This window comes from Prosopis cineraria, unplaced genomic scaffold (genome assembly GCF_029017545.1).
Source record: "Prosopis cineraria cultivar Desert tree isolate PC_DT_omini unplaced genomic scaffold, ASM2901754v1 PC519, whole genome shotgun sequence".
NCBI classification, from domain to species: Eukaryota; Viridiplantae; Streptophyta; class Magnoliopsida; order Fabales; family Fabaceae; genus Prosopis; species Prosopis cineraria.
Genome location: NW_026555844.1, coordinates 33,728 through 46,750, shown reverse-complemented (window position 1 = coordinate 46,750; position 13,023 = coordinate 33,728). Strand labels below are relative to the sequence as shown.

Genomic DNA, 13,023 nt, shown 5'->3' with positions numbered 1-13,023 from the left:
TTGTGATACTTAATTATCATTTGTGTATTTTGAGATTTTTTGTCATTTTTTTAAGAGGATATTGATAAAAAAAAAAATAATTAATTAATTATTGCGCCTTCAATCACAACAATATGGTAGAAGAAGATTTATTTAAGAATGACAATTGAAAACACTGTAAAAAAATTAATGTGAAATAAGGACAGCTATAAATTTCTGAATTTTCAATCATAAATTTTAAAATTTTAATGGTACAAGTTTCTTCATATTTTTCAAAAATTTTTATTTGTCATTCTCTCTTTATTTAAGCGAGGCAGTGACCCAAAAATAACAAAAAACAAAAGAAAAAGAAAAAGAAGATTATTCCATATGAAGGACTCATACGATTCTGAAACGTGGACGGTAGAGATTGCCCCCATCCATCCTCGTCCACGCTATAAATGGAGTCGTTGAGGCCTCTGAAACCATCTGTGTGTTTAGTTTCTACGCTTGACTAATCGTGTCTGTGATTTCTGTGCTTCCTTTTCCTTCTTCACTCGGGAATATGTCTTGCTCATGTGGCTCTAACTGCGGGTGCGGAAGCAGCTGCAACTGCGGAAGGTAAGATTAAATTCTGATCGATCGCTTTAAATATTTTTGCGGGAAAATTTCTCGGGTTTCTCCTGATTCATATATGAAAGTCACGATTTGCGAAATCGACTGAGCTAGGTTGATTTTGATATCATGTGGTGCAGCAAGATGTACCCAGACCTGAGCTACGCCGAGAAGACAAGCAGGGAGACTCTGGTGCTGGGGGTGGCTCCGATGAAGGCGGAGTTCGAGGGAGCTGAGATGGGCGTCGCCGCCGAGAACGAGGGCTGCAAGTGCGGATCAAACTGCACCTGCGACCCCTGCAACTGCAAGTGATCGAATCGTGGATCAGAAAGAAGCAGAGATGACGACCAACCCTTTAATTACTTCCCGTTGATGATGATGCAGAAATAAAAGAAACCATACACATATATATGTAGGAAGTGTTTGTGTACGCGTGCTTCTTGTGTTCGTGTTGCCGCCTGCGCCTTAGGGTTTAATGGCTGCTCTGTTTTCTGTTTGTTTTGTTTTGCATAAAGTTCAATCTCTGCTTATTGATGTTGACGTTATCTTGTTGGTGTAAAGATCGGTGTTATGGTTGTGTTGTTTACTTGTTTTCTTTTGCACGAGTTTCGTCTTGAGAATTGTGAGATGGGAATGAACCCTAATTGCTGGGAATTAGAGACGAGTACCAGGTTCACACGGCAACGATGCAGATATTTTCTTTTTCCTTTCCGTTGCATTATTGGGAATCATGACGTCGACTTCTTCTTGTTTTTTTTTTTCAAGCGAGGGTGTAATCAGTATTGGGCCAATATTTCTGCGTTTCCTTGGGTTGGTGGTTGATCACTCGATCCTTTTCTTTTGACAAAGATGGAGTATCTTATCTTCTTTTTACCCTAATTAAGTTTAAAATGTAAATTTATATTATTCGCATCTTATTAACGATAAAATTTGAAATTCTTATATTATAGTATATTATAATTCTCAGCTAATAAGATGAACTTCATGCAGATCTATAACCGGTCTTTTTCCTACCTTTACGTGAACCCTTTCAACCTATTCAAGGGAGAAAACAAATAGAAAGTGAGAACTGAGAATCACATGTGATTTTTTACTGGCAGTAGATATTATTTTCTTTGAGGTGCTGAGGATGAAAGGTAGACTAATAATTTGACTTCTATTTATTCTCTCTATCCGATGAATTCCCTCTATTATCAAAAAAGAAAAAAGAAAGAAAGAGAAAAGATTCCCTCTAACCTTTTCTTATCAAAGTGTTAATTTTGTGATTCAACTTTTTGACTCCATTTATATTATATATCGAATCTTCACAGGAGAAATCTGTTTCGCCTTTTTCCATTGATCCCGGGCAGTGAATCTTAACCCGTGCCTTTCTAACTATTTTTCATTTTTTTTCCCAAAGAAAGAAACAAAAACAACAGACGGGAACTTAAATATTGTCAAAGAGAATTTTATATTATTTATATCTCTTTGTTTTTAATGTATAGCATCAATTTCAAACGTGAAAATTCAAACGATCCAATTTGATTCGTGGCTCTTAATTGTTTGGGGTCATATTACATCAAAATCAATGATTGTAACACCACGTCTCTTGGGCTTCTAAGAGGCATTGAGAATACTATTTTTTTGAGACTTATTTCTTCCTATTCAGTTTCTCTTTATTGTACCTCTGTTGTAGCTATAGACCATTTAGATTAAATTTTAACAGTTCATATTAATTCATATTTTTAAAATTACCAAATCCGGGGGATCAAAATGGTAGAGATAATCAAATATGCATGAATCATTAGATAATCTGATGGACCCCTTCCAATCCGATTTTTTTCATACTTCTGGAAATAATCAAATACTCTATGAATCATTAAATTCAATCACATATGGCCGTTGAAGTTACATTTGTAAGGGATTATATTTCTGAGATGATTTAAAATATGAAGCAGCAGCCCGTTGGCATGCAAGAGTGCGTCTTTCATGTTGTGCACGGCATGCAAAGCAACTGGATTTCTGATTAGTTAGTTATCCAATTGACCACCAGATGGGTAATCTAGTTATCTATCTCTCAATTATTAAGACGAATTTTTCCCAAGGCGGTGACATTAATTATTAGTTAATTCATAATATAGTATTTTTCAAGTGCTTGCCTTGGAGCTTGGGTTGGTGCTCATACATCATCTGCATCAATACATATTGTATAAATATAATATTATGAAAACTCAGATCATCTGACTTGGTCATCTTTCCAATCAGTATTTGTTAACATGGCAAATAACATGTTACGTATCAATTAAAAGTTGAATGATTAATTTAACTTAACACGAACAAAGTTAAAAAGAACATATAGGCAGCATATAGGCAAACATGCACATTGTTGTTCTCCACTATGGTACACGCACGAACACAAGGCAACATTGAGGATGTTGCTAGCAGCAGAGGATAATGCAATTTAATAAACAAGAAAAGAATTTGGAGTAGTAATAAATTACATTTGATCTTGGCTAATAAAACGCAGCCAAGTCAGCAAGTCACTGTTGCACTTGTTTCTTTTGCATTGTCTTCGAATATCGTTCTTGCAGCTTTAGTGAACAAGTTGTAAGCCTGTAAAGAAGAGGTCTTATAGTTTCTTTTATATCACAACGATTTATTCTCCAAAAAGAGAGGAGAATGCATTAAATTGAGTTTTATGTCATATTCTGCACTGCAAGAAAAGCAAATGGGACCAGGAGCGCCACCAAAAAAAGAGACGAGACGAACGAGCCAGACCAACAATAATAATTGGATGCATGTAAATGAGTTTTATGTCATATTCTCCATACATATATTTCTTTTTCAACCGAATTCTATTTAATTGTATCATTTTACTTTATTTTATATTAATTATTAAGTTTAATTTTATTCGATGTGAAACTTTTTACATTAATTTAAGTCCCTAAGACTAAAGTCCTTACTTTTGCAATCAAAGCCAGCTTGATTTTTGGACTTCAAACATCTCACATGAGCTTAAGTCTCCTTAAGTGTGAGTTTACAAGCTCTTTCTATTGAAAAATTGCCACAAAAACAACAAAATCCCCTGTTCCCGCAATCAGGATCTAATTTGGACTTTATCCCTCTACAAGTTTCCCATGTTGAAAGACACTACAAACTCCAAAGTCCTAGCTCCCGAAATCAAGGGTTTTGAGCTTTATCCAGGTTAAGGTCCTCAAGTTCTCATATCAACTCAAGTTCCTCAAGTGTGAAAAATAAAAAACAACTAGGTCCCAAGTGAAATTTAAACTTGATACCACTTGTTATGAATGGGGAGTGACCACTTGAAAAAGGAGGGAGAGAGCAAATAACAACAATGGAAGGAAACCATATCCTAGTCATGAGTTATACCTAATTTTATTTTAATTATTAAACTCAATTTTATTCGATGTGTAACTTTTCATATCAACTCAAGTCCTCCTATAGCTGAATTGCAACTTTTAGTGTGATAGTATCCTAATTAGCATTATGAGGAATTTGAGGTCAAAAGACTTATTCCTTAAAATTTAAAGCTCGAGAACCTAGTTTTCGATTTGGAAAGTTTAAGAAGAAACAGTTTGCAAGTGACACAAATTTCAAACAGTCCTTTCTATTTTTCATATATCATTTTTTATTATCTATACCTGTTTGGAAGAGAGGCCAATCTTCTCCAAATCATTTAACTGCATAATGCCGAAACAACATCATCAGCAAAAAAGTATAACATTGCCTACTACCTCGCAAATTTTTCTTCACTTACAGATTTTATAGGGCTTTCGACTCTGAGATCTATTATATATTCTGCCATTTTCTCTCCTATACCCTGAAGAAAGTGAATCGCAAGCATTAGAAAATATAGAAGAAAAATAATGAATGAATATATAAGAAATGACAAAGACAAACTTGAGAAAAATAAAAATCTGTTTATCTAATGATCTTAATTGATTGGATCAATTACGTCAAGCAGGTAGCCTCTAACCCTGAAAGTCTGAAACTGGGAAAACTTGCTCAACTTCTGAACATTTTAAAATCAAGACGAAAACTTTAGTTAATTTGTGCATCAGTGTAAATTTTCATTTACCTTCAACTCAAGCAGTTCCCTTCTGCAAGTTAAAAAAGAAGAAGAAGAAGAAGATCAAATCCCTTGTTAAGAGCTTCAAAGAATGATTACTAAATTTCTATGAAGAAGCAAGACAGACAGAAGAAGGATTTGCTTTACCTGCTCGCATTGTTCAAGAAATAAACATATTCCTGAACTAGACAGTTCTGCATATTATTAAATTGGAGATGAGATGTGAGAATGATAATTCAAGAAGTGTAGAGAACTTATGAGGTTTAAATAGTTGCGTACCTTCAATGTAGAACTCCTTGCACTGAATTTGTCAAGTGGAGTGCTGTTATTTTGGATCTCATTGATATTGATGGGAGAGAGTGCCTTTCTGAGAGGACTTCGTAATGTATTTTCATTGTCAGTGGTGGTTGACCAATAATCTTTTCTTCTGTTCATAATTGGTGAGTTCTCCTCCTTGGCCAATGACTCCACTGCATAAAACCACATATTGCTTATAGAAGTTTAGAAAGTATAATAGACTATCAATCAACCATACAACAACAACAACAACAACAACAAGCCTTTATCCCACTAGGTGGGGTCGGCTACATGGATTGCAAGACGCCATTGTGCTCTATCATTTATTAAGCTTTTAGAAATATTATTAATTAAGAGATCACGTTCAACAACTTCCAAGAGTGTTCTCTTAGGCCTTCCTCTACCTCTCTTAATCGGACTCAAAGTTATATGTTCCACTCTTCTCACTGGTGCCTCCCTTGGTCTTCTTTGTACATGCCCAAACCATCTCAACCGATTTTCTACCATTTTTTCCTCAATAGGTGCCACCCTCACTTTTTCACGTATGTGCTCATTTCGAATTTTATCTTTACGTGTATGTCCGCACATCCATCGTAACATTCTCATCTCTGCTACTCCAACTTTATGCTCTTGCTGTCCCGTTATAGCCCAGCATTCACTACTATATAACATTGCCGGTCTGATAGCAGTACGATAAAACTTTCCTTTAAGTTTATTAGGCACCTTACAGTCGCAAATAACTCCTTTAGCTTTTCTCCAATTAAACCACCCAGCTTGAATTCTATGTGAAATATCTCCACTGATTTCGCCATCATTTTGAATAATGGCTCCCAAATATCTAAACTTTTCCACTTGAGGTATAATTTGATCTCCCAATTTCACTTCCAAATTATTTTTGAATAGTCCTTTACCAAATTTACAATATAAATATTCCGTCTTACTTCCACTCAGACGAAAACCTTTCAACTCCAATGTCCTCCTCCATAACTCAAGTTTGCAATTAACCTCTTCTCTTGTCTCTGCTATAAGAACTATATCATCCGCGAAGAGCATACATTTCGGGATTTCCTCTTGAATATGTTCCGTCAAAACATTTAAAATCAAGTTGAACAAATAAGGACTCAGAGATGATCCCTGATGTAGTCCAATCTTTATAGGAAAATCCTTTGTTTGACCATTAGGCGTTCTTATACTAGTTTTTACCCCCTCATACATATCTTGTATGGCTTTAATATAAGCAATCCGTACTCCCTTTTTTTCCAACGCTTTCCAAAGCACTTCTCTTGGTATACGGTCATAAGCTTTTTCCAAATCAATAAAAACCATGTGTAGATCTTTATTTTTACAACGATACTTTTCCATTAATCCCCTTAGTAGATAAATTGCCTCTGTAGTTGATCTACCTGGCATAAAACCAAATTGATTCTCAGAAATACTTGTCTCCAATCTCAACCTGTGCTCAATTACTTTCTCCCACAATTTCATTGTGTGGCTCATGAGTTTAATCCCTCTATAGTTAGTACAATTCTGAATATCTCCTTTATTTTTATAAATAGGAATTAATGTACTTCTCCTCCACTCATCAGGCATTTTCTTGGACCGTAAAATCACATTAAATAACTTAGATAACCATCTCACCCCTTCTTCACCTAAACATTTCCACGCTTCGATAGATATACAATCAGGTCCGTTAGCTCTACCATTTGCCATTTTCTTAAGAGCTTCCTTTACCTCCTTATCACGTATTTTTCGATAGAATGACAAATTTTGTTCTCCTTCACCAGTTACTAAATCCTTCAAGTTACTAGATGAATCCTCTCCATCATTGAAAAGTTTAGAAAAATAAGTCTCCCATCTATTTTTAATTTCATCATCTGTAACTAAAATTCTTCCCTCTTCTTCCTTAATACACCTTACCTGTTCTAGATCTCTTGATTTTCTTTCCCTACTCTTGGCAATCTTATAAATATTTTGCTCTCCTTCCTTCGTCTCAAGGTTCTTATAAAATTCTTCAAAAGCTTTGGAACGAGCTTCACCCACAGCTCTCTTAGTTTCCTTCTTAGCCATACGGTACCTCTCCCAATTTTCCTCATTGTTACACAAATGTATGGCTTTAAAACAGTTCTTCTTATACTTGATTTTGTCCTGTACACTATTATTCCACCACCAAGACTCCTTATCTCTCGGACCAGAACCTTTCGATTCTCCCAAAACTACTTTTGCAACCTCCCGTATCTTTTTAGCCATATCCTCCCATATGATGTTAGCACTTCCCTGAGAATCCCAAATTCCTTTATCCAAAAGATTTCGCTTGAAAATATCTTGCTTCTCACCTTTTAATTGCCACCACCTAATCTTTGGTGTTACTACTTGTCGACGTTTTTGGATTTTACTCATAATACACACATCAAGGACTAGGACCCTATGTTGTGTCGTTACAGCATCTCCAGGGATCACCTTACAATTTTTACAAAGTTTTCTATCTGTGTTCCTAACCAAAAGAAAATCAATCTGCGACCTTGAGGCTCCACTTTTGTAAGTGATGAGATGCTCATCTCTCTTCTTGAAATAAGTGTTGGCAATCTTAAAATCATACGCCAATGAGAAATCAAGAAGAGTTTGCCCTTCATTGTTTTGCTCTCCAAAACCAAAACCACCATGCACCCTCGCATACTGACCAGCTTCCCTCCCGACATGCCCATTAAAGTCTCCTCCAATAAAAATCTTTTCACTCTGTGGTATGTGTCGAATCAACCCCTCCAGATCCTCCCAAAATAATTCCTTAAGACTGGCTTCTGTCCCGACTTGCGGCGCATAAGCGCTAACAATATTAACAGTCTCACGTCCAATTATCATTTTTAAAGAAATAATTCTGTCTCCAATTCTGCTAACTTCTACAACGTTCTTCTTCCACTCATTATCTATAATGATGCCTACTCCATTGCGTGCACTTACTTTTCTTGTATACCAAAGTTTGAAACCTTGAATATCCTTAGCTCCTTCTCCACGCCATTTTGTTTCTTGCAAGCAAAGGATATTGATTTTCCTTTGAATCATAACCCCTACAACCTCTACAGATTTACAATTTAATGTCCCAACATTCCAAGTACCAAATCTAATTTTGCTCTTATGGACTAACTTCTTTAGCCGCGTGCGTCCAGAATGACGCGGTAGCCCTTGCTCATTTAACACTACATCCGGGAACCGATGCAGCGGCTCTAACTCACTTATCACTGTTCTCGAGCCATGCAGCGCGTTACTTACAGGCAACGACCTAGCATTAACATTATAACGTCTATTGTCCATGTTCATGATAGATTCAACAAATTTTTACATTGGCTGTTGATGGCCTAACACAACCCTCCTCCTTTACCCGGGCTTGGGACCGGCTATAAACATAGGCGGAGTTGTCAATGTCTGATATGCTTGCGCATATGTAGGTTCATGATTTATAACTAATAAATCATTGCATGAAATTCTACCCAGGTCCAAGCATATATCTGAAACACAAATCAAATTGACTCTCTTGTTATGGTGACATACCTCGTGGATAATTATTGGATTCTGATGCAGCCTCATTGGTAACAGCCTCTTCTCTATTGTCCATATCACCGTGATGTGGGCTCTATAGAACATTTCATATTATTATATACAAGCAAAGATGAATATATTCCGCCTATTTTATGCATAAAATTTGCATAAAAAGTTAATATTTATAAACATCGGGCCAAACGGATCCTTTCTAAATATTGGATGTTATTTATAGAATGTTAGATTTTCAAAGAGATATCTTCTCAAACTACTTCATCAATTTAAGCAAACGAACAGCATAATGATACAACTAGTTAAAAATAAGGCCTTGAAATTCCATTTATGATGATGGACTTTTAGTAAAGATTCTTTAGCATATTTCTTAGGCCAACTAGCTGTGCAAGTAAGATACTAATAAAATAATACAGCGTAGTGTTTTGAGAAGTTGATTGTTAGGAGTCAAAGAGTGATTTACTATTGAAAGAATTTTGAAATCAGAGAGTTAGGCTCAAAGTGGATGAGAGAGTTGGACTCAAGATCATGACGCGAACCATTTAAACTTATAATTGATAGGAAGGTCATCCTTATAGAAAAAAAATGAGATTTTACTTATATGAATTTGGGAATTTTTCACATTATTAGTAACACTTAGAAATTGTGCTGGTGAGAGTTTTAGCACATGTAATGCACTAGCAGTATTCACACTAACCTCGAAACAAAAATCAAAGGTGCCTTCACCATCTGGCAGATTCCTAAAAGCCACTGCAAAAGCCCTGTAATAGTAGTAAGTAACAAAAAATGTCAATGACAGAAATCATTTTTCAATATTATTTCAGAAAGACTTCAATCACTATCCACCTTTCTTTTGTTCGTTCGGCATTTTGGCTTATCACAGTACCTCCTCCCTTCACAGAACTCACAAAGGTGACAGATCTCTTGGCAGAGTTTATGGACTTGGGAGTTTTCCTTAAACATGGAGAATTAAATGCTGCAAGTCTTTGTGAGCTCTTTGTTTTGCCTTTTGATTCTAGCCAAGCTCTTAATTTGGCTTCCATGTCAACTCTGACTTTTGGGGTCTCTTGTTTCTGAGTCGAAGGTACAAAATTGGAGATATGCCTTGACCTGGCAGCCAAACTCACCGTATGAACAGACTCCTGGTATTCTCCTGGATTCTGAAATAAAAGGCAAAACGTTCTCATGGCCACTCAAATACTACATATGGAAACATAGAATATAAAAAGACTTATGCCTGCATCCATCATGCGTCTTAGACACTACTAATATCAGATAGAGTGCGAATTTTCAAAATTAAATACTTCAAATTCTATCATTTGTCCATATTATTGAGTTAGTAATTATGCTTTTTAGGTTACTTTGTTTGTAATAAAGATTTAGTGACCTAAAAGAAAACGTATAAAAATAGAATAATGAACGGCACTCCAAGGGTTGACAGCGGAAGTTTGATATGGGGCATCTTTTCGAATTTCGTATAAACACTAAAGATTTTATAGTTTGGCGATGTTTTTGTGGATCATGTCAATGTCAGTATCTATGCTTCTCATATAACTAGAGTTGTCTATTTCATGGTCTAGTGAACCGAAAGATAAACGAAAGAAAGGGAATCCTGAGGAGTCAAACTTACCAAGCAAGCAACCATAAGTGCACGGCTAGTTCCTCCTAGAGAGTCCTGCAATATCCGGGTCAACTTGGTTTCTCGATAAGGCACTCGAGGTTTGTTATTGTTCAATGCATATATCACATTAGACAAAGCAAACAGAGACTGGTTTATTTTGGCACTTTCTTGGAGACGAATTCCTTCATTGCAAGTTCTTTTGTTGTCTTCGTTACCTGGTTCAATCATATGCACATCAGCATGGTATAAGTCACGACCACAGAAACTAGTAACCTATGCTATGAATGGCAATTTAAATAACTGCTTAACATTGCATTTTTTTCTCGTGTCATCCCATGTCTAAGCATGATGGGATAAGGAAAAAAGGCCTTCACTTCTTCCAATGCTTGCCACTTCCTTGTCTCTCAATCTCCATTCTCCACCGTGAGAAAAAATTCTCTTCTCCCCATTTTCTTTTTCTATTGGGATATCTATGAGACCTCCATATTTCTAAAACTACATAGAAACTAAAATTTTGCAAGACCAAAATTTGAATAAAACATATAAATATATTTGGTCTAAATTGTAAATTACAAATAATAATATGGACAAATGTATCTGTGTCAATATTTGAATGTGGAGAGCATGGTTTCCAAAAAAAAAAAAAAACAGAGAGATTTGAATTGTGTTATATGTGTCAATATTTGTGCTTTTTGTAACTAAAAAAATCTGATGCCAAACACCAATTGAATATAGAAATAACCTGCCAAGTCTATGAGATTCAACTTCCCACACACAGACCCTTTAGTGCCATCAGTGGAAGGATTGAAGACAGAAATCAAAAGCACTCCATGACTCCTACTTGAGACATCATTGAGGCCTGTGTGTGCAACTTTCCTTCTCTGCACAGCAGTAGAAAATGTCTCCATAAATTCAGACATTGTATGTATGGGAACCTGAGAGAGTCCCCTGAGGTGGATTTGTCCATCTTTGTCATCCATCACTGAAATCTCCTTTGCTTTGACCTCCAAGAGGTCGTAGCATCTGTCCATATAAACCTCATAGTATGAAATATGTGCTGTACAACCAGTGCTTTGGCATATGGACAGGATCGCAGACATTGCTAATGGCATTAAGCCAGGTTGTTCCTCAGTGCCCTGCAATGTTTTTCACAAAAACACAACAAAAGACATAAACGTGAAAAATTAAACATTTATTTCCCCAAAAGTTACTATATCATAAGCACTGCAAACTCCAAGAGTATTAAGAATCAGGGACTGTATGAATTCAGACCCCTTCTCACCTCTATAGTTGTTGAGCTAGGATATCAAAAGGAAGGAAACGGTTTGGATAATGTAAACATCACATTTAGGGCGGCTTGTTTGGAGGTTAAAGTAGCATTAATGAAAAAAGGGTGCGAGCAAATAGTGAAATTCTTAATATTAACCTTACAAACATGAAAAGCAAGGATAGAAGAAAACACATCCGAAACTGTTACACATTCTTAGAATAATGATCAAAATTCTCAAAAGAATGAAGACTGAATAAACTCAAAACCCCTTATCACCCCTTAATTGCTGGGCTTGGATGCCACAAAAAACGAAAACAAAAGTTCTTGGTTCTAATTTTATGAAGACTTTGACCAATTCTTTTGGAATGCATTGGATTCTACCATTACCTAGCGCAGTCTAATATATGAAAACATCACCGTCCTAACATCAGATATCACATGCTAGTCATACATTTAATTCTTTCTCAACACTTCAAACATACAGTTAAGAAAGCAAATAAACGTTTCATAAAGATCACATTCACACCTGCATAGTGTATGTTTTTCCACTTCCAGTAGCTCCATAAGCGAACACAGTTGCATTGCAGCCGTTGAAGACACCTGAAATCAAAGGGCTTACTTCTCTATGGAAAATCTGGCCCACATTGTTATCCTCTTGGCCAAAGAAGGAATCCAACTGATAACACTCCTTTCGGCTATAACCAAAAGAAAAATGAAAGAGTCTATCGTCAAAACTTCAAAAAATATAATTTCCTGAAACAAAATCTTGAAAATAAGCTCGGTTTTCTGACCTGGTTTCAGGGTCTTTGAGATAGACAGTGATTTCCTCCGGGGATTCAGAGTCGTGGTCCAGAAAGGAGATGCATGAGCTTGAATTTCCATTTCTTGCAGATATTTCATGAGGAAGAAAGGGTCGAACTCTTATGATGACCCTGACCTTGGAGATTGACTTGGGGTTTGAAGTTTTCAGAGGGGTGCAAGAATTGGAAGTTTTTGGAGTGTTCAACGAGCAGCTGGGAGTTGCCATGGAGGTAAAGCCTCAACTTTCGATGAAAAGTACTCAAAGATTATGGATCTCAAGAAGGGGGAGGAGGAGAAGCTTGAAAACGCAGTTCAAGATCGGAAGAGAGGCCCGAAGCTGGTGGTTTCGAATGCGTCCTGACCGTTAAAATGAGTGGCTTCACAATTTGAATTTGAGTTTGGACCTTGTCAATTTTTTTGGGCCCACAAAACTAACGGATCAAAGAGGAAACCTTTAATAATCTCCTGCTTAGTTAAAAGTCCCCCAATTCCCCATTTCGAGCCTTCGGCGTTACAATTTTACAATCTACAATGTACAAATTAGGATTAGAATGTTGGGTTGGCCATAAGATTGTATGCAACTATACATATTGCAGATTAGGATAATCATTGAATCGCAAAGGCAGGATAATTATGAGTTATTCATTAAATCATTCGTTATATCATTTTATGTTGATGTTAATTAATAACTCATAATTAATAAATTAACAAATTAATTATTAATAAATATGATGGAAATTTGCATATGCCTATTTTCAAGTGTGATGAGCATGAAGAGTTCAGTTTCATTTTCTCTATTTCAAAGTTAAAAATTCTAGATGAAACATGATTTTTTTGGGGGCCCAAAAC

The 13,023-nt window shown here is 36.1% G+C and overlaps 2 protein-coding genes across 2 annotated transcripts; one reads left to right on the top strand and one right to left on the bottom strand.

The window, feature by feature from the left end:
- The first annotated feature begins 435 nt into the window (after positions 1 to 435).
- LOC129297418 (metallothionein-like protein 2) lies at positions 436 to 1,159 on the top strand. Its single transcript, XM_054935761.1, has 2 exons — positions 436 to 579; positions 714 to 1,159. The coding sequence occupies exons 1-2, from the start codon at positions 524 to 526 to the stop codon at positions 883 to 885; spliced, it is 228 nt and encodes a 75-aa protein (XP_054791736.1). The 5' UTR covers positions 436 to 523; the 3' UTR covers positions 886 to 1,159.
- A 1,507-nt stretch (positions 1,160 to 2,666) lies between these two features.
- On the bottom strand, positions 2,667 to 12,619 carry LOC129297415 (kinesin-like protein KIN-10B). The gene is made up of 13 exons (XM_054935756.1): positions 12,165 to 12,619; positions 11,900 to 12,068; positions 10,846 to 11,239; positions 10,113 to 10,318; positions 9,329 to 9,642; positions 9,180 to 9,243; positions 8,483 to 8,564; positions 4,922 to 5,112; positions 4,790 to 4,836; positions 4,652 to 4,673; positions 4,331 to 4,393; positions 4,215 to 4,253; positions 2,667 to 3,165 (listed from the first exon to the last, which is right to left on the bottom strand). Exons 1-13 carry the CDS (start codon positions 12,398 to 12,400, stop codon positions 3,085 to 3,087), a joined length of 1,908 nt encoding a protein of 635 aa, XP_054791731.1. The 5' UTR covers positions 12,401 to 12,619; the 3' UTR covers positions 2,667 to 3,084.
- Between the last annotated feature and the right edge of the window lie 404 nt (positions 12,620 to 13,023).